General features: G+C 35.1%; 1 protein-coding gene across 5 annotated transcripts in view; it reads right to left on the reverse strand.

Moving 5' to 3' along the window:
- The window catches only part of RPS6KA6 (ribosomal protein S6 kinase A6), a 195448-nt gene that overhangs the window by 90137 nt on the left and 82517 nt on the right, over positions 1–22794 (reverse strand). For all 5 annotated transcript variants that reach the window (XM_049107593.1, XM_049107594.1, XM_025431853.3 and 2 more), the window contains 3 exons: positions 7998–8079; positions 7225–7305; positions 5692–5771 (listed from right to left, as the gene is read on the reverse strand). In XM_049107593.1, the coding sequence (XP_048963550.1) occupies positions 5692–5771; positions 7225–7305; positions 7998–8079 (243 nt within the window). The remainder of the gene's footprint in view (positions 1–5691; positions 5772–7224; positions 7306–7997; positions 8080–22794) is intronic.

Genomic DNA, 22794 nt, shown 5'->3' on the forward strand with positions numbered 1-22794 from the left:
AATAACTATCCTAGATCCATTTCAAAAATTGAAGTGGAAGTGAAGTTTTCAAAATTATTTCATCCTGGTAACAAAACCACACAGAACACTAAAAATGGAAAGGGAGAAAAAGAAAGACATAGAAAAACATAGAAAATGGCAGCCAATATCCCTAATAAACATAGATACAAAAATTCTCAACAAAATATTAGCAAACAAATTCAAAAATATATTAAAAAGATCATGTATCATGATCGAAGGTGATTTATTATAGGGATATAACAATGCTTCTACTTCCACAAATCAATCAACATGATATACAACATTAACAGAATAAAAGATAAAATTTATATGATCATATCACTAGATGCAGAAAAAGTGACAAAATTCAATATCCATTTGGATAAAACCTCTCAAAAATGTTGGTGTATAGGGAACATACTTCAACATAATAATTCTACAGCTAACATCATATTCAACTGTGAAAAGCTTCCTAAGATCAGAAACAATACAAGCATGTCCACTATCTCCACTTTTATTCCACATAGGCATTAGAAATCCTAGCCAGAGCAATTAGGCAAGAAAAGGAAATAAAAAAGTCATCCAAGCTGGAAAGAAGTAGAACTGTCACTATTTGCAGACAGCATCAGTTTGTACATAGAAAATACAGAAAACTCCATTTAGAAAATGTTAGAACTAATGAACAAAGTCAGTAAAATGCAGGTACAAAACCAACATGCAAAACTCTGTTATATTTTTACAAACTAATAATGAACTCTCAGAAAGATAAATTAAGAAAAATATCCATTTACATTATATCAAAAAGAATAAAATATCTAGATACAAACTTAACCAAAGAAGTGAAAAATCTCTACATTGAAAACTATAAAACAATGATGAAAAAAATTGAAGGCACAAATAAATAGAAATATAATTCCATACTTATGTATTGGAAGAATTAATATTTTTAAAATGTCCATAATGCCAAAAAATGGACAAATTCAATGCAATCTGTACCAAATTCCAATGGCATTATTCAAAAAAGAATAGAATGAACAATTATAAAATTTGTTTGGAATCATAAAAGACCCCAAATAGCCAAAGCGATCTTGATAAAGAAAAAATAAAAATTGTCATCAAGCTCCCTGATTTAAAACTATATTATAGAGCTATAGTAATCAAAACAATATGGTATTGGCATAAAAACAAACATATGCCTCAATAGAACAGAAAGAAGAGCACAGAAATTAACTCACTTAAATATGGTCAATTATTTTATTATAAATGTGGTAAATATATATAAGGGGGAAAAGATAGTCTACTTAATAAATGGTATGGGAGAACTGGACAGTCACATGAAAAGAACGAAACTAGACTACTCTCTTATACCATACACAAAAAAATAACCAAAATGGACTAAAGAGTTAAACGTAGGATCTGAAACCATAAATCTCCTGGAAGAAAACTTAGGAAGTAAACTTGCCATAAGCCTTTTTCTTTTTAACTGATTCCTAAAGTAATGGTAACAAAAACAATAATAAACAAGTGGAACCACATGAAAGTAAAAAGCCTCTGCACAGCAATGAAACACATCTATGAAATGAAAAGGCAACGTACTAAATGGAAGAAAATATTTTCAAGTCACAAATTTGATAAGTTATTACTATTCAAAATATACAAAGAACTCCTGCAACTCATCACCAAAAAAACCCTAAATAATTCAATTTAAAAAATGAGCAGAGGATCTGAATAGACATATTTTTGAAGAAGATATCACTAATCATCAGGGAAATACAAATCAAACCCACAATGAATTATCACCTCATACCTGTTAGAACAGCTATCATCAAAAGTGAACAGCTATCATCAAAAATAACAAGTGTTGAGGAGGAAGCAGAGAAAATGGAACACTTGTGCACTATAGGTATTAATGTAAATTGGTATAGCAAATATGCAAAACAATATATGAAGTTTCCTTCAAAAAGCAAAAATAGAAATATCATATGATTTAGCAATTCTGGGACTGGACATTTATTGAAGCAAAATAAAAACACCAATTTGAAAAGATATGTCCACCCCTATGTTCCCTGGAGTATTCTTTCAAAGAGCCAATATACAGAAATCATGTATGCCCAATGATGTATGAATGGATAAAGAAGATGTAGTGTATATATACAATGGATTGTTATTTAGCCATATAAAAGAAGGAAATCTTGCCATTCATAACAACATGGGTGGACCCTCCATGTGTTATGCTAAGTAAAATAAGTCAGAGTGACAAATACCATTTTAAAATGACTTTATTTATTCATTCATGAGAGACACACAGAGAGAGACAGACATAGGCAGAGGGAGAAGCAAGTTCCCTGCCAGGAGCTCAATCCAGGACTTGATCCCAGGACCCTGGAATCATGACCCGAGCCAAAGGCAGATACTCAACCACTGAGCCACCCAGGTGCCCCAGTAAAAATACCGTTTTATCTCACTTATATGTGTATTATAAAAATTAAATAAAAGTTATGGATATGGAGAACAGAGTGGTGGCTGCCTGGGAAAGGATGTCTGGTGGGTCAGGGAAATGGATAAGGGGGATTAGTAGGTACAAATTTTTGTTGTGATAAATGAATAGGTCATGGGTAGGTGGTGGGCAGCATGGTGGCTATAGACAATGGTATTTTAGTGCATATTTACAGATGCCACGAGAATAGATCTTGAAATTTCTCATCACAAGAAAAAAATTTGTAACTTTTTGTGGTGACAGATAATAACTAGAGTATGGTGGTGATCAATTTGAATTGTATACAAGTGTCAAATCATTGTGTTGTACATCAAAACTAACACAAAATAATGCAGAAAAAGAGGGAAAAATAAAGAATGGATGGGACAAAAAAAAAACTCCACACAAACAGCAAAATTGGATATTTAAACACAGCCATATCAATAATCACATTAAATGTAACAGGTCTAACACTCAAATGAGTATTATCTCAATAATTGATGTGAAAGAATATTACAAAATCGAATGTACATACCTGATAAAAATTCAACAATCTAGTAACAGAAGAGAACTTTCACAATCTCATAAAGAACATGTTAAAGACCTATACTGAACTTTGTAACTTATGCTAAAATTATGCTTTTCCCCTATGATCAGAAATAAGGCAAGAATATCTGCTCATCAATTTTACAGAACACTGAACTGGAGGGTCAAGCCAGTGCAACAAAGACAAATAAAAGAAATACATGATGCCCATAATGGAAAAAACAAAAAACAAAAAACAAAATCTCCTTATTTGTAGGTTATAAGTAGAAAATTCTATGGAATCTACCCACAAAAGCTGTTAGATATAATAAGTAAGTTCAATTAAATTGTGGAATACAAGTTCAATGTGCAAAAAAGTCAGCTGTATTTCCATCCAACTTAAAAATGAAATGAATAAGAAAGCAACTCTATTTGCAATAGCATTTTTAAAAAGGAAATACATAAAGATAAATCTGATTAAAAATGTGCAAGACCTATACACTGAAAATGACAAGAAATTGCTGAGAGGAATTAAAGGAGACTCAAAAGCTGGAGAAAAAATATTATATTCATGGATTGAAGATTCAATATTGTCAAAATGTCAATTATCTGCACATTGACCTATAGATTCAATGCAATCCCAGTCAAAATCCCAGCAAGATTTTTGTAGAAAGTGAAAGGCTGATTTTAAAATTGATACGGGGGAGACAGAACATGAAAGAGTCCTAACTCTGGGAAACGAACTAGGGGTGGTGGAAGGGGAGGTGGGCTGGGGGGGGTGGGGTTGACTGGGTGGCGGGTACTGAGATGGGCACTTGACGGGATGAGCACTGGGTGTTATTCTGTATGTTGACAAATTGAACACCAATAAAAAATAAATTTATTAAAAAATAAATAAATAAAATTGATACGGAAATACAAAGGACCCAGAAGACCCAAAACCACTTTGAAAGAGAAGAGCAAAACTCAAGGATTTACTCTACCTTACTTTACGACATATTATAAGGGTACAGCAATTAAAAAATCAAGTGGTAGTGAAACAAAGATAGATTGATGGAAAAAAATAGAATGTCCAGAAATAGACTTTCACATATATGGTCAATTGATTTTTCAACAAAATGCAACATCATTCAATGAAGAAAGCAGACTTTGCTAATCACGATGCTAGAACAATGGGCTATGTATATGCAAAAAGAAAAAAGAACTACAACTTCAACGCATACCCCTTGACATACGCTAAAATAAACTCAAAACGGATTATAAACTTAAATGTAAAACCTAAAATTACAAAATGTCTAGAAAACATAGAAAACCTATGTGACCTGAGATTAGGCAAATATTCTTAAAATAGGACACCAAATTTATTAAAGAAAAAATTATAAGTTGGGCTTCATCAAAGTTAAGAACTTCTGATTTTTGAAAGACACTGTTAAGAGAATGAAAAGACAAACCATGGACCAGAAGAAAATATTTGCAGACAACATACATGATAAAAGGACTTACCATCCAAAATATATAAAGACTCCTAAAACTCATAAATAATACAACTTAATAAAAAATGAGCCAAAGATTTAAACAGACATGCTATCAAAGAAGATAAATAGATGCCAAATAAGTGCATGTAGAGATGCTCATCATCATTAGTCATTAGGATTATGCAATTCAAAACCACAATAAGGTACCACTACACACTTATGTCCAAAATAAAAACAAGACTACTGACCATATCAAGGGTTGGCAATGATGTGGAGCAACTGAAACTCTCATATGCTGCTGGTGGGATTGTAAAAATTATAATCCTACCTTAGAAAAAAATTTGATAGTGTCTTTAAAATAAGTTAAAACATACACCTACCAAATAGCCCAGTCATTATTCTCCTAGGTATTTAACCATGAAAATAAAAACATATGTCCATACAAACATTTGAACATTAATGTTTATAGCAGTTTTATTAGTAATATCCAAAAATTGCAAACCCAAATATCCATCATATGTTCATGCATAAACAAATCGTGGTATATCCATACAGTGGAATACCACTCAGCAATGAAAGTGAATGAACCACTGATACATAAAACACCATGGCTAAATCTCACAATAATTATTCTTAGTTAAATAAGCTAGTCAAAAAGAATAGACACTATATAATTCCATTTATATAAAGTCCTAGAAAATGTAAACCAAACAGTGACAGAAAGCAGATTCAGTAGAGGAAGGGCAGAAGGAGGCATTACAAATGAGTGCAAGAAAATGGTTGGGAATGATGGATAAGTTTATTATCTTGTGATGATGATTTCACAGATATATACAAATGTCAAATTCTATCAAAGTACATACTCTAATAGATGCAATTCATTGTATGTCAATTATATCTCCATAAAGCTGTTTTAGAATAAATTAAAAACTACTCCCAGAGGTATTTTGGTAGCTTGAGTAGCCAAAATCCTAGGCTTGCCCCTATCTACTTCATCCATTTATTTTATTGATCTTGTGTCTAATAAAATCATGAGAAGCACATTGAAATGATCTAAATGACAGGCAGACAGAGAATGCCATTAACATATTTGCAGTGAAGCAAACAGAATAAGTATTTAAAATTTGTATAGAAAAATTAATTAGCAGAACACAAATGATTTTTCTTAGTTTTGTTTCAATAAAATATAGTAAAAATTTACAAACAGATACCCACCTCTTTGGATAATCTTGTGAAGACATCTCCTCCCCTGAGAAAATCCAGTATTAAATACAGCTTCCCTTCAGTCTGAAAGGCTAATTATAAATTAGAATGTAGTAACAGAACAATCTTAAAGGCTTAACAGGCTTAGTATAATTTTTAATTAATATGTATGTTTAGAGTTTTATCATTAAATACTATAAAGGAATTAAGCATTTATTCACATGGCTCAATAGTATTGTATAACATTATCTCAAAATTGAATTTAGTGTTAAAATAGTTATAAACCCCTTCCTAGAACATAATCAGCTTTACATATGGTTTTACTCAGAGACTTCTACTGTCATTTTCCTTATTTATGGAGTATTACGTTCTATTGCAAACTGCCTGTACTCTACCTCCCTATCTACCGAAAGTCTACTAATTCTTTCAAGCTCAACAAAAATTCCACCTCCTACATTAAATTTTCCTCTGTTTAAGATTTCTCTCTTTTCACATTTTATAGCATCCTTATCCTCTTCTCAATAATAATTACTTACTACTTTTGAGATTTCATTGTTCTTTATTTATGTCTCTCTATGGAACTTACTCCATTTTGATTTGTACAATTAAATTATACAAAATTAATTTGTCTTTGTTCCAAGAGATTATAAGTTTTTTAAGATCAGAGATTGTTTCACCTCTAGAGCCTACTGCATTCAATACTGTTTTGCATACAGTTGGTATTTAGTTATTAATGTAATGACATCCTGGTGATTCAAGGAAGGGGGACTTTAGATACTACTACTTTCGATTTAGGGTAACAGAGAGTGAAAGAATAATGAATGGAAATTTCTTGAGGGCTTTCTATAAAAATAATTTAGTATATACCTTAACACATTATTTTTCAAAATTACTTAAGAATAAAATCAATAGCTGCTAGTTTTTTAAATCTTGAAAACTTAAAGTGACATCACAGAATGTATAAGTGATTTAATTATGCATATACCTTTGAATTATCCAGAAAAGCCAAATTTCACAATCTCACACATGCATTAAATTATCAATGGAGCCATGATTCAAACTCAGAACTGTCTGACTCCAAATTCATGTTCTTGCCATTATATTTACTGCTTCTTACAGGTATTCCTCCTCCCCCAAATATAAGAAAGAATAACTCAAAGGGACTAATATAACTATATGGTACTCTTCAGTAGAGCTAGGAAATAAAATAATATGCTCATTATGAACATGTAAGAGGAACACATCCAAACTTCAGATGTTTTGAATAAATTATCACAGTTTAGGGCCTAAGATCATTAAAGGTATAGCCTAGCAGAGTAAAGAAATATTACCAGACAAGTAATCAGAAGATACTATCTTATTACCTTAGACAAATTAACCAACAGATTCAGAAAATACAATTCAAAGCAAGCTATTCTTATTCTTATTTCAGATAAATATATTTTACATAGTTAAATGTATTAAATAATTTGAAGTATTTATTTTGTTATATTACTGTTTGAAAGGAAATATTCTCTAATTCCATAAATTAAAAAAATTACATACCATAGTGTAATTTAACAATAAATGGATGATTTACTTCCACCAGTATATCCCTTTCCATTTTTGTCCGAACTCTGTCTCGAACTAAAAATTATAGAAGGGTAGAATATATTACTCTATATAAAATTTCAGTAGAAGTCTCATCAATAATTCACCAAATAAAAGTATGAAAATATAACTTTATAAGTGCCTAAATTTGCAATCTATATATTCCTAGACAGTAATTACCATATTCTCAGAAAGTCATCAAATTCAGTTTAGATCTAGATGGATTAAAGTGACATGAATAAGTATTTGGCTAGCATGTATTTATTATGTATTGGTCTCCAATTGTTCAAATGACTTTCTGATAAAAACTGAGCACAGTGTTATTGCTATCACATCCTAGAAGATGGTGTATGTAATTCTATCCAGGTGGTTGTGATTTTTCAGTATACAAAACCAGCACAGGTGAAGAGAAAAAATATGAATTTTGAAATAAAAGAATATAGCCTACTAAGTTTACTTTATATTAAATATATTAAATATTAAATAAAATGTGTCACTTTTTATATGATTTTTTTTACCAGGGTACAGTATCATTAAATTAAAGCATATGCCAATATCAAACCTAGAAATATCACTTACAGGTTAGAAAACTGTAACAATTACTAATGTTTAAAGGAAACTGAGTCTATTCAACTTATACAAGCAATACACAGCATGTGTCTTAAAACAAGCTTTATCAAATTCTATTTTTTTCAAATTCTATTTTAATAAGGTTTGTAATTTTCTACCTTTTAAAGAAGCTTTTTTTAACACTTTCATTGCATAGAGCTGCCCAGCATCAGGACCAGTCTTCTTTCGAACAAGAAAAACCTAATAGAGGAATTTTTTTAAAAAGTAAAAATCATGTTTCAAGACATTCTTGCTATACACACGTTAGCACATATATATGTCCATGCATTTTCTCTAATTTTATAAAGATATATTTTTCTCTATAAATTACACTCAAGTTTTGCTCATTTTAATTCATTTAGTAAATCATACTATCATACATACATACATAGGAAAGAAAAATTTTATTTTTTTTTTTTTTTTTTTTTTTTTTATTTATTATGATAGTCACAGAGAGAGAGAGAGAGAATGAGGCAGAGACACAGGCAGAGGAAGAAGCAGGCTCCATGCACCGGGAGCCCGACGTGGGATTCGATCCTGCGTGTCCAGGATCGCGCCCTGGGCCAAAGGCAGGCGCCAAACCGCTGCGCCACCCAGGGATCCCGGAAAGAAAAATTTTAAAATAGATGACATGATCATGGACTTTAAAAAGTTTGTGATATATGAGATAAGCAATATAGTGAGAGGCAATTTGATCTAAGGGAACTACTTTCAAGACCCAAGCACCTTAATAAAGACCAAAGAAATGTGATGACTATTAATTTGATAACTTCATTTCTACTGCCTTATTGGTCCATTTTGGAAGTTACCAGGCATTTTGTTTTCTAAGAAGAAAGAACAGAGAAAATGATACCATTCTGCCAGGCTGAAGAATCAAGATGGCAAACTATCACAATAAACAAATTAAAATTAAAATCTTTAAGATTACTGAGCAAGCTTAAGATAATACTACTTCATATTTTCAAACTAAGATTATGACTCATTAAAAGCTAATTTTTTAAAAGCTTCAGTTATGAAAATAAATATGAATAGATTAAAATTTAATAGCAGTTATTTATCAGTAAAGGGCTGTTTCATTTTTAAAAACTAGCAAAAGTTATACACTGCTTTGAAATAAATTATATAGAAACTAAAACAAACAAAAGGAGCTGAAACCAGGAGCTGCATTCCTGAAAAAAATTAATAAAATTGATAAACCTCTAGCCAGACTTATCAAAAAGAAAAATGACTGAAATAAATAAAATCACAAATAACAGAAGAGAAATAACAACATTACAGAGATATAAACAATCATAACAGAATATGATGAAAAACTATGCCAAAAGTTTAGACAACTTGGAGGAAATGAAAAAATTCCTAGAAACATATAGATTACACAAACTGAAACAAGAAGAAATAGAAAATTTGAATTTGAACAGAACAATTACCAGGAATGAAATTGAATGAAATTGAATCATTTAAAAAACTGCCAACAACCCAACATCCAGGACCAGATGGCTTCACAGGCAAATTCAAAGTCTTTAAAGAAGAGTTAATATGTATATGTATGCTTTTCAAACTATTCCAAAAAATAGAAAAGAAAGGAAAACTTCCAAATTCATTCTATGAGGAAGCATTACTCTGATACCAAAATCAAAGACACCACTAAAAAGAGAACTACAGGCCAATATTACAAATGAATACAGATGCAAAAATTCTCACTGAACTACTAGCAAACCTAATCCACAAAAGATAATAATAAAAAAAAAAAAACAGGAGTTCCTGGCCTGCTCAGTTAGTAGAGCATGTGACCCTTGATTTCAGAGTTGTGAGTTTGAGCCCCACATTTGGTAGAGAGATTACTTAAAAATTAACCTAAAATGAAAAAAAAAAAAACTTTTACTACGACCAAGTGGGATTTATTCCTGGATTGCAAGGGTGGTTCAATATTCATAATCAGCATTATATAAAGCATTAATTAAAGAAAGGATAAAAAATATGATCATCTCAAGTGATGCAGAGCATTTGATCAAATACAATATCCATTCATAACAAATCCCCAACAAAGTAGGATTAGAAGGAACATACCTCAATATCATAAAACCATATATGAAAAACCCACAGCTAATGTCATCCTCAAAAAGAAATCAAGAAATCAGTCTCATTTACAATTGTATCAAAAACCATAAGATACCTAGAAATAAATATAACCAAAGAGGTTATGAAAACTATGAAACATTGATGAAAGAAAGTAAAGAATTGGGAAAAATATTTCATGCTCATGGATTGGGAGAACAAATATTGTTAAAATGTCTATATTACCAAAGGCAATCAAGTTATGTTAGAAAGCTGTAATGATCAAGACTGTATGGCACTGGGACAAAAAAAAGGACAAATAGATCAATAGAACAGAATAGAAAATCCAGAAATGAATCCACAACTCTATATGATCAATTAATATTCCACAAACCAGGAAAGAATATCCAATGGAAAACGATAGTCTCTTCAACATATGGTGTTGGGAAAATTGGACAGTAGCATGCAAAAGAATGAAATTGGACCACTTTCTTATACCATATACAAAAATAAATTCAAAATGGATGAAAGAAGGAAATATGAGACCAGAAACCATCAAGATCCTAAAGGAGAACACAGACAGTAACCTCTTTGACATCAGCCATAGCAACTTCTTACTAGATATGTCTTCTGAGGCAAGGGAAGCAAAAGCAAAAATTAACTGTTAAGACTTCATCAACATAAAAAGATTCTGTATAGCAAAGGAAACAACAAACAAAACTAAAAGGTAACATATAAAAGGGAGGAGATATTTGCAAATGACATATCTGATAAAGGGGCAGTATCCAAATTACATAACCAACTTATAAAAATCAACACCCAAAAAAATAACCTGGTTAACAAATGGGCAGAAGACATGAATAACATTTTTTCAAAGAACATATCTAGATGGCCAAGAGAAACATGAAAAATGCTCAATATCACTCATCATCAGAGAAATATAAATCAATACTACAATGAGACATACTCTCACACCAGTCAGAATGGCTAAAATTAACAACACAGGAAATAACTGTGTTGGCAAGGATTTGGAGAACGGGAAACTCTCTTACACTGTTGGCGGGAATGCAAACTGGTGCAGTCACTCAGAAACATTATTAAGGAGGTCCATCAAAAAGTTAAAAATAGAACTACCAGTTAAAAGTTAAAAATAGAATGATCCAGCAATTGCTGAATTTACTACTGGGTATTTACCTAAAGGATACAAAGTGCTGATTTGAAGTAATACATGTACCCAAATATTTATAGCAGGACTATCAACAATAGCCAAATTATGGAAAGAGCCCAAACATCCATTGACTGATGAATGATAAAGAAGAGTTGGTATACACATACAATGGGTTATTACTCAGCAATAAAACCAAATGGAATCTTGCCATTCACAGCAATGTGAATGAATCTAGAAAGTATTATGCTAAGCAAAATAAGTCAGAGAAAAATAAATACCATATGATTTCACTCAGAGGTAGAATTTAAGAAACAAAACAAATGTACATAGAGGGGAAAATATGAGATAAAAACCAAGAAACACACTCTTAAATAATAGAGAACAAACTGCTGATTACCAGAGTGGAGGTGGGCAGCAGAATAGGTTAAATAAGTGATGGGAACTAAGGAGGGCATTCATTGAGCTAAGCACTGGCTATTGTATGTAAGTACTGAATTGGTAAATTCTACTCCTGAAAGTAATATCACACTGTATGTTAACTAAGAGGAATTTAAATAAAAAAGGAAGTAAAAAAGACCAAAAAGAAACAGAAACAGAATGACCAATTGAATTTCCACTCCAAGAGTATCTAGAGCACCAAGTCCCCTCGGTACCTCAGCTCCATGGATGGCTGCCTTATTTATTCTCACCCCAAAAGAAGCTTGAGGTTTGTCTCTGGAGAGGTCTCTGAACTGCAGGATGCCAAGCACAAGCACAAACACTAATCCTTACCCTAATCTTAACCTTGTCCCTATACCTAACCCTATTCCTTACCAATAACTACTAAACTCTACCTCTAAACTGAATTCAGACCCTAAACCTAACCTCTGGAGAGGTCTCTGAACTGCAGGACATGAGGGACATAGATTGATTCTAACCCTATCCCTAGCTCTAAACCTAATCCTAACCCTAACACCTAACTGTTAACGACTAACCCCCAACTCTAACTCTAATTCTAAATGGATTGCTGAGAAGAGGTCTCTAAACTGCAGGAAAATAGGCACATTCACTCACCCTGGCCCTAACTCTAACCCTAGCCCTAATATTAGTCTTACACTGAACCCTAATCCTTCATCTCAGGAAAAAGAAGATTTGGGGAACACACACACACACACACACACATACACACACGATGGAACAATACTCAGCCATAAAAATGAAATCTTGCTATTTGCAAAGACACGGATCAAGGTAAAGAGTATTATACTAAGTGAAGACCTAATCCTAACCCAACCACAAATCCTAACCCCCAACCCTAACTATACCCTAGCCTTAACCCTAAACTTATCTCTCTGGAGAGGTCTCTGGTGGAATATATATATACAATTTGATACACAAAATGGAATATTACATAGCCATTAAAAAGAAAGAAATCTTGCCATTTGCAAGGACATGGATGGAGCTAGAGAGTAGTATTCTAAGCAAAATTAGAGACTCAGATAAAGACAAATACCATATGATTTCAAATATAGGTGGAATTTAAGAAACAACATAAATGAGCAAGTGAAAAAAAACAGAGAGGCAAACTAAGAAGCAAACTCTTAACTACAGAGAACAAACTGATGGTTACCAGAGGGGAAGTGGGTGGGGGGATGGGTGAAATAGTTTGATGGGAATTAAGGAGTGCACTTGTAATGAGCATCAGGTATTGTAAGGGAGTGATAAATTACTGTATTGTACACCAGAATCTAATATTACACTATATTTTATTTTAACTAGCTGGAATCAAAATAAAAACTTAAAAAAAGAAAAAAAAACAGATTAATTTAATTGCCACAACACACACACACACACACACACACACACACGTGCACACATGCTTCAGCTAAACAAATAGCATTAACCCTAAGCACTGGATTCAAAGGTTTCAGATACCCAGTTTCCTTTTTCCTAATATCCACATGACCAATATAATAACAAGGGAATCAAGTCATTTCATGAATGATGACTCCACATCAAAAAGAACTATTTTTTAAAAGATTTTATGTATTTGAGAGAGCAAGTAAGAGAATTCCAGGAACAGAAAGTATAGAGCAGAGGGGAGGAGCAGAGGCAGAAGCCCACTCATCACTGTGCAGGGAGCCCCATTTGGGGCTTGATCCCAGGACCTAGGATCATGACCTAAGACAAAGGCAGATGCCACTCAGGTGCCCAAGGAGAACCATTTTTATCAGTCTCTTGAAGGAAAGCAGTTCTCAATCCATTTGGTCTCAGGAATCCTTTACAATCTTAAAAATTAGTGAAAACTCCAAAGTGTTTTTTTTAATGTGGGTCCTATCTATTGATACTTACCATATTAGAAATTAAAACAGAGAAAAACAACTTTGTATTGATTCATTAAGAAATAATAAACTTATTACATGTGAGCATAAATATTTTTATAAAGGTAACTATATTTTCCAAAGCAAAAAAATTGAGGAGTGACATTAATAAATGTTTTTGCAAATCTCTAATATCTGACTTAACAGAAAAGAATCAGATTTTTGTATCTGATTCTACATTCAATCTGTTGTAATTAAGTCAGGCCTCACACAGACATGTATGTAGAAAAGGGAGGAGTATTATAATAGCTTTTTCATATAATTGTGCTTATTCTTCTTTGATATGTCACAAGAACTTAGAAAGTGGCAGTTTCTTAAAATTTAGGTACAACAATCTGAAACCATATCAATTAACTGTCCATATTCCATTACATAATAATCCATTGGTCTACCTAACACTTTTAATGGACTTTGTACTAGTATCTGATTTGATAATACCATGTGTTGGTCATCTCAAAAATATTGCTTTACTGAGATATGCAAATCTTTCAAATGTTGAACAGCAGTGATTTCATCAGAAAAATTTGAGTATTAAGATGTCAAGTTCATAGCATCAAATAAAAATTTTCCAAAACTAATTTTTTGCTCAACAGCCCAAAGTTTATCACCAACAAAGATGTTGCAAGTTGTTTTCCATAATATAAGAGGATCATTTCCATTCTTGTGGAAACATGTACCAAAAATATGAAGTTTAAGTAATCATTGTTTGTCAATCATTCTTTCAAGTAAAAATGGTGTTTTATGGAAAAAGTGGCTAGTTCAGTTTACAACTCAAAAATCAAACAACTGCTCTGCCTTAATGGTATGCAACATCTGGTATACAGTTAAAGTGCTTTATCTATACTTCTCATTTCATCACACAATGGTAAACTGAAGTGCACTCAAGGGTTGAGATTTGAGAAGTTTAATAATAACATTTCATCATCAAGGGATGCCTGGGTGGCTCAGTGGTTGAGCATCTGTCTTTGGCTCAGGGTATGATCCTGGGGTTCTGGGATCAAGTTCCACATCAGGCTCCCTGTGAGAAGTCTGCTTCTCCCTCCGCCTATGTCTCTGCCTCTCCCACTGTCTCTCATGAATAAATAAATAAAATCTTTTTAAAAATAATAGCACATCATCAAAGACATTCTGAAGTAAAACTCGCGTTTTTTAAACTGCCAAGTATTTAGCAGTGAATACAATGACTACTGACATAATTTGTAGTCACTGCTGCAGTTGTGCCAGGGTGCCAGAAGTTTTAGAACAGTATCTTAGAATTATAAAATAATTTTGACCTTGAGGACCCCCTGAACATGTCTTATGGATGCCCAGGAATGGACAGACTATACACTGAGAACCACTGTTCTAAAGCACAGCCCTTAGTAAGGATGGAAAGAATGGAATATAGAGAGCAAAAAGAAGCAAGGAAACAAGAAAAAAATGGTCCAGACTTTCAGGAAGACACTTGCACAAAGTAGTCACTTTTTCCCTAGCTCTTCTAACACTCTACTCCACTCTACTCCTAATATGGCATCTAATAGAAGCCATCATTTATAGTCTAGAGAAATAATTATTTGTTCATCAACTGATTTGTTCTTTTCAGATCTTAGATGGACTAAACTATCATAAGAAAATGTCTTCTCACTCTGCTCTCTTCCAATGGTCAACTAGAGAAGTTGCATGGCTTCAAACTACTGTATCTAGGGCAGCCTGGGTGGCATAGCGGTTTAGCACCACCTTCAGCTCAGGGTGTGAACCTGGAGACCCAGGATCAAGTCGCATGTCGGGCTCACTGTAAGGAGCCTGCTTCTCCCTCTGCCTGTGTCTCTGCCTGTCTCTGTCTGTGTCTCTGTTTCTCATGAATGAATAAATAAAAACTAAAAAAACCTACTGTAGCTAAAAACATATTTAGCATGATCAAAGAGGTTTCCTTTCAGTCACATTAATCCAATTCTTGGAAGCAGTTCAGAGAAGAAATGGGTGAGTGAGTTACTCCAACATACCTCTTTGGGTCATATGGACTTTTATATTTTCCATTAAAAAAGTACTCAGTATCTGTTAAAGAGAACTGAAAGATGAGCCAGCTTTAATACTGATTGAAGAGAAAAAAAAGTCTAATAAATTCTAAGGTGTAAACATATATTTTGAAAAGTATGCCAATAATTATATAAGAAGGCAAGGATTTAATATTTTCAAAAACCCATTTTTGGGGGCAGCTTGATGGCTCAACCAGTTGAGCATCTGACTTTTTAAAAAAAATTTTAAAGATTTTATTTATTAGTTTGAGAGAGACAACATGAGATGGGGGTAGGGAGAGAGAGAGAGAAGCAGACTCCCTGATGAGCAGGGAGCCGGACATGGAGCTTGATCCCAGGAACCTGAGATTATGATCTGAATTGAAGGCAGATGCTTAACATATTGAGCCACCCAGGAGCCCCAAGCACCTGACTTTTGATTTCAGCTCAGATCATGATCTCATGGGTGGGGAGATCAAGTCCAGTATTTGGCTCTGCACTCAAGGAGTCTGCTTGAGATTCTCTCCCACTGCACCTCCCCCCACTTGCACACACGTGTGCTCTCAGATAAAAATTAAATCTTTTTTAAAATTCATTTTTAAGTCATATACTTTACTATCATGTAAGTAAAGAAAATTTATAATCCATGAATTTTAAAATGTATGCTTTGCAAAAATATTACTTGGCGTGTGAAATAAAGGAAAGGTATTCTGACAATTTAAGGCATGTTTTCATGTATTTATTTGCGTTTTAAAATGAGTAATATAAGTTGTTTTGTACACTAAATTTCAATCCATACATTAGTGATCATTAATAGCATCATATTTGGTGTCCAGTACAGACATCATATTTGCTGTCCAGTACAGACATGATAATACAAATTTCTTTAAAGTACAATCTTACAAATGGTTTTAGTAGTGTTTTTCCCCTATTAATTATCTTACAAAGATATCTAGTTGCAATGTTTTACATAGCCCAAAATTCCATTTATTGCATTTTAACAATGGAACTTTTACAGACAACTAAATAACACCACAGCTCAAAGTTTCTTCAATTTTCTCCCATGCTTCTCTGATTCACAGGCTTGGCCAAATTACTGCATAGATTCAGCATATAACAAGTCACATCTACCCAATGCCCATGTAAATGATGTAATACTGACAAGCAAGTAGGTTAACAACCTAGGGGAAAAAATAAGCGAACTCCTTAATATTTCTTTGGTTGATAAAATATATGAAGATCAATACTTTGTATTTTAATATTACAAATTTCTATTGTTTTTTTATTTTTTAAAAGAACTTTATTTTTTTAATTTCTTTTATTGGAGTTCAATTTACCAACATATAGCATAACACCCAGTGCTCATCCCGGCAAGTGTCCGCCTCAATGCCCAACACCAAGTCATGACAACCCCCGACCCAACTACCTCCCTTTCCACTACACCTTGTTTGTTTCCCAGAAATGAACGAGTTAGGTATCTCTCATGTTTTGTCACCCTCACTGATATTTTCACTCATTTTCTGTCCTTTCCCTTTATTCCCTTTCACTAATTTTTATATTCCCCAAATGAATGAAACCATGTAATGTTTGTCCTTCTCCGACTGAATTATTGCACTCAGCATAACACCCTCCAGTTCCATCCACGTTGAAGCAAATGGTGGGTATTTGTCGTTTCTAATGGCTGAGTAATATTCCATTGTATACATAGACCACATCTTCTTTTTCTATTCATCTTTTGATGAGCACTGAGGCTCCCTCCACAATTTGGCTATTGTGGACATTGCTTCTATAAACATTGGGGTGCAGGTGTTGCAGCGTTTCACTACATCAGTATCTTTGCGGTAAATCCCCAGCAGTGCAATTTCTGGATTGTAGGGCAAATCTGTTTTTACCTTTGAGGAACCAACACACAGTTTTCCAGAGTGGCTGCACCAGTTCAAATTCCAACCAACAGTGCAAGAGGGTTCCCCTTTCTCCACATCCTCTCGAACATTTGTTGATTCCTGTCTTAATTTTCACCATTCTCATTGGTGTGAGGTGGTATCTGATTGTGGTTTTGATTTGTATTTCCATGATAGCCAGTGATGAGGAGCATATTCTCATGTGCTTGTTGGCTATGTCTATATCTTCTTGGTGAAATTTATTTTCATGTCTTTTGCCCATTTCATGATTGGATTGTTTGTTTCTTTGGTGTTGAGTTTAATAAGTTCTTTATAGATCTTGGATATTAGCCCTTTATCAGGTCATTTGCAAATATATTCTCCCATTCTTTAGGTTGTCTTTGAGTTTTGTTGATTGTTACTTTTGCTATGCAGAAGCTTTTGATCTTGATTAAGTCCCAATAGTTCATTTTTGTTTCTGTTTCTCTTGCCTGCATGGATGTATCGTGCAAGAAGTTCCTGTGGTCATGTTCAAAAACGGTGTTGCCTGTGTTCTCCTCTAGGATTTGGATGGAATCTTGTCTCACAGTTAGATCTTTCATACATTTTGAGTTTATCTTTGTGTATGCTGTAAGAGAATAGTCTATTTTTATTTTTCTGCATGTGGATGTCCAAATTTCCCAGCACCATTTATAGAAGACACTGTCCTTTTTCTAGTGGATAGTCTTTCCTGCTTTGTTGAATATCAGTTGACCATAAAGTTGAGGGTCCATTCTGGATTCTTTATTCTGTTCCATTGACCTATGTGTCTCTTTTTGTGCCAGTACCACACTGTCTTCATGACCACACCTTTATAATACAACCTGAAATCTGGCATTGTGATGCCTTCGGGACTGGTTTTCTTTTTCAATATTCCCCTGGCTATTCGGGGTCTTTTCTGATTCCACACAAATCTTAAGATGATTTGTTCCAACTCTCTGAAGAAGTCCATAGTATTTTCATAGCGATTGCATTAAATGTGTTAATTGCCGTGGGTAACATTGACAATTTCACAATATTAATTCTTCCAATCCATGAGCTTGGAATATTTTTCCATCTCTTTGTGTCTTCCTCAATTTCGTTCAGAAGTGTTCTATAGTTTTGAGGGTATAGATACTTTTACCTCTTTGGTTAGTTTTTTTCCTAGGTATCTTATGCTTTTGGGTGCAACTGTAAATGGGATGGACTCCTTCATTTCTCATTCTTCAGTCTCATTGTTAGTGTATAGAAATGCCACTGATTTCTGGGCACTGATTTTGTATCCTGCCACACTGCCAAATTGCTGTATGAGTTCTAGCAATCTTGGGGTGGAGTCTTTTGGGTTTTCTATGTAGAGTATCATGTCATTGGTGAAGAGGGAGAGTTTGACTTCTTTGCCAATTTGAATGCCCTTTATTTCTTTTTGTTGTTGCCTGATTGCTGAGGCTAGGACTTCTAATACCATGTTGAATAGCAGTTGTGAAAGTAGACATCTCTTTGGTGTTCCTGATCTTAGAGGAAAGGCTCTCGGTGTTTCCCCATTGAGAATGATATTTGCTGTGGGCATTTCATAGATGGCTTTTAAGACACTGAGGAATGTTCCCTCGTTCCTAGTCTGAAGAGTTTTGATCAGGAATGGATGCTGTATTTGTCAGATGCTTTCTCTGCATCTATTGAGAGGATCATATGGTTCTTGTTTTTTATTTTGCTGATATGATCAATCACATTGATTGTTTTACGAGTGTTGAACCAGCTTTGCATCCCGGGGATAAATCCTACTTGGTCACAGAGAATAATCTTCTTAATGTATTGTTGCATCTTATTGGCTAGTATCTTGTTGAGAATTTTTGCATCCATGTTCATCAGGGATATTGGTCTGTAATTCTCCTTTTTGGTGGGGTCTTTGTCTGGTTTTGGAATTAAGGTGATGCTGGTCTCATAGAATGAGTTTGGAAGTACTCCATCTCTTTCTATCTTTCCAAACAGCTTTAGGAGAATAGGTATGGTTTCTTCTTTAAACGTTTGATAGAATTCCCCTGGGAAGCCATCTGGCCCTGGACTCTTGTGTCTTGGGAGGTTTTTGATGACTGCTTCAATTTCCTCCCTGGTTATTGACCTGTTCAGGTTTTCTATTTCTTCCTGTTCCAGTTTTGGTAGTTTGTGGCTTTCCAGGAATGCGTCCATTTCTTCTACATTGCCTAATTTATTGGCGTATAGCTGTTCATAATATGTTTTTAAAATCTTTTGTATTTCCTTGGTGTTGGTAGTGATCTCTCCTTTCTCATTCATGATTTTATTAATTTGAGTCTTCTCTCTCTTCTTTTTAATAAGGCTGGCTAATGGTTTATCTATCTTATTAATTCTTTCAAAGAACCAACTCCTGTTGGTTCCACAGTTCCACAGTTCTTCTGGTCTCTATTTAACTGAGTTCTGCTCAAATATTTATTAACTGTCTTCTGCTGGCTTTAGGATCTATTTGCTCTCTTTTCTCCAGCTACTTTAGGTGAAAGGTTAGCTCTTGTGTTTGAGTTCTTTCCAGTTTTTGGATGGATGCTTGTGTTGCAATATATTTTCCCCTCAGGCCTGCTTTTGCTGTATCCCAAAGATTTTGAATGGTTGTATCTTCATTCTCATTAGTGTCCATGAATCTTTTTAATTCTTCTCTAATTTCCTGGTTGACCCTTTCATATTTTAGCAGGATGGTTCTTAATCTCCACGTGCTTGAAATCCTTCCAAACTTCTTCTTGTGATTGAAATTTCAAAGCATTATGGTCTGAAAATATGCAGGGGACGATCCCAATCTTTTGGTATCGGTTAAGACCAGCTTTGTGACCCAGTATGTGGTATATTCTGGAGAAAGTTCCATGTGCACTTGAGAAGAATGTGTATTCCCTTGCGTTTGGATGTAAAGTTCTGTAAATATCTGTGAAATCCATCTGGTCCAGTGTATCATTTAAAGCTCTTGTTTCTTTGGAGATGTTGTGCTTTGACGACCTGTCGATTGTAGAAAGCGCTACATTCAAGTCACCAAGTATAAGTATTTTATTATCTAAGTATGTCTTAACTTTTGTTTTTTATTTGTTTTTTTTTAATTTTTATTTATTTATGATAGTCACACAGAGAGAGAGAGAGAGAGAGAGAGAGAGGCAGAGACACAGGCAGAGGGAGAAGCAGGCTCCATGCACCGGGAGCCCGATGTGGGATTCGATCCCGGGTCTCCAGGATCGCGCCCTGCACCAAAGGCGGGCGCTAAACCACTGCACCACCCAGGGATCCCCTTAACTTTTGTTATAAATTGATGATATATTTGACAGCTCCCACATTCGGTGCATAAATATTGATGATTATTAAGTCCTCGTGTTGGATAGACCTTTTAAGTATGATATAGTGTCCCTCTTCATCTCTTAGTACCGTCTCCGGATAAACTTAGTTTGTCTGATATAAGGATGGCTACCCCTGCTTTCTTTTGAGGGCCATTTAAATGGTACATGGTTTTCAAATCTTTTTTTTTTCAGGCTGTAGGTGTCCTTATGTCTCGAATGAGTCTCTTGTAGATAGCAAATAGATGGGTCTTGCTTTTTTTCCAGTCTGAAACCCTGCGCCTTTTGATGGAGTCATGATTTCCATTCATGTTCAGAGTTACTATTGAAAGATATGAATTTGGTGTCGTCATGATACCTATCCAGTCTCTGTTTTTGTGGATTGCTTCCCTGGACGTCCTCTTTCTTTTACAGAGTCCCCCTTAATATTTCTTGCAAAGCTCGTTTTGTGGTCACATAGTCTTTCAGTTTCTGCCTATCTTAGAAGCTTTTTATCTCTCTTCCTGTTCTGAATGAGAGCCTTGCTGGTAGAGTATTCTTGGCTGCAGGTTCTTCTCATTTAGGACCCTGAATATATATCCTGCCAGCTTTTTGGCCTGCCAGGTCTTTGTGGAGAGCTCTGCTGATCATCTCATATTCCTCCCCATATAAGTTAAGAATCTCTTGTCTCTCACTGCTAAGGATCTTCTCTTTATCTTTGGAATTTGGAAGTTTCACTATGAAATATCGGGTGTTGAATGGTCTTTCTTAATTTCAGGGAGGCATCTGTCTATCTCCTGGATCTAAATGCCTGTTTCCCTTCCCAAGTTAGGGAAGTTCTCATCTATGATTTGTTCAAATACACTTTCTGGTTTTCTGTCCCTTGGGCGCCCTCTGGAACCCCAATTAAAGGTCGATTTTTCCTTCTGAGGCTGTCATTTATTTCCCTTAACCTATCCTCATGATCTTTTGTTTTTCTCTTTTTTCCTCAGCTTCCTTCCTTGCCATCAACTTGTCTTCTATGTCACTCACTCATTCTTCTACCTCGTTAACCCTCATCATTAGGACCTCCAGTTTGGATTGCATCTCATTTAATTGATTTTTAATTTCGGCCTCATTAGATCTAAATTCTGCAGTCATGAAGTCTCTTGAATCTGTTATGCTTTTTTATAGAGCCACCAGTAGCTTTATAATTGTTCTTATGCATTGGTTTTCTGACATTGTATTTTAATCCAAATTCTGTAACTCTTTGGGAGAGAGGACTGTTTCTGATTCTTTCTTTGTGGAGAGTTCTTCCGTCTAATCATTTTGCTCAATGTAGAGTGGCTCAATCAAGTTTTACTGGAAAAAGGAGGAAAAGAGAAAAAAAGGGAGGGGGAACAAACCAAAAACAAAGAGGGGTATCCTCTGATTCTATATACTGTAAGTCCCTGGACTTCTCCTTGAGCTTTCCAGTGCTGCTTTGTTAAGAACTTGCTCTTCTCCTGTCCTTCCAGCTGGTCTTCTGGCGTTGGGGCCTCCTGTGCTGATTCTCAGGTGTGTGCACGGCTCAGTGGGAGCTGTTTATCCTGTGAGGCCCCTGCTCCCTGGTGGTCCTGCTCAGTCCCAAGAACAAGGTGACACTATGAGGAACAACAACAGTGGCGGTGGCCAGCTATCCAACTCTGGAGTCAGCTCCCACAGTAACTACCACAGTCTCCCAATCCACAGGGGCCTGGATGCTCCGAGGGCAGGGGGCGCTGATCTGCACAGTTCGGGGCTGCCTGGTGGTAGGAGCATCCTCGCTGCCCTGTGTCCTCCCGGCCTCTGCCTGTTCCGGGGGGAACGCTGGATCTTAGGCTGTGTCCCCTGGGGCCCTGTGCTCCGGGGCCTGAGCTGCTGGAATCCTGCTTTTGGAGCCAAGCAGCCCCCCTGTGGAGCTGCTGCCTGAGCTGCTCCCAAGGCCCCACCGGGCGCATGCCTTAGCCCTTTGGGGAGCTCAGCCTAGGGTGTGTGGGGCGCTCTCCCCTGGGGCACACTTCCTCTGTTAGTGACCCTGGAAGCCTGAGGGCATCACTACCCCTCCTGGGATCCTGCCTGAGCTCCCTGCAGGCGCCTTTCCATCCAGGAAGATTGGTAAAATTCCTGCTTCTCTGCGAGGGG

The sequence above is a fragment of the Canis lupus genome, chromosome X, assembly GCF_003254725.2.
Source record: "Canis lupus dingo isolate Sandy chromosome X, ASM325472v2, whole genome shotgun sequence".
NCBI classification, from domain to species: domain Eukaryota; kingdom Metazoa; phylum Chordata; class Mammalia; order Carnivora; family Canidae; genus Canis; species Canis lupus.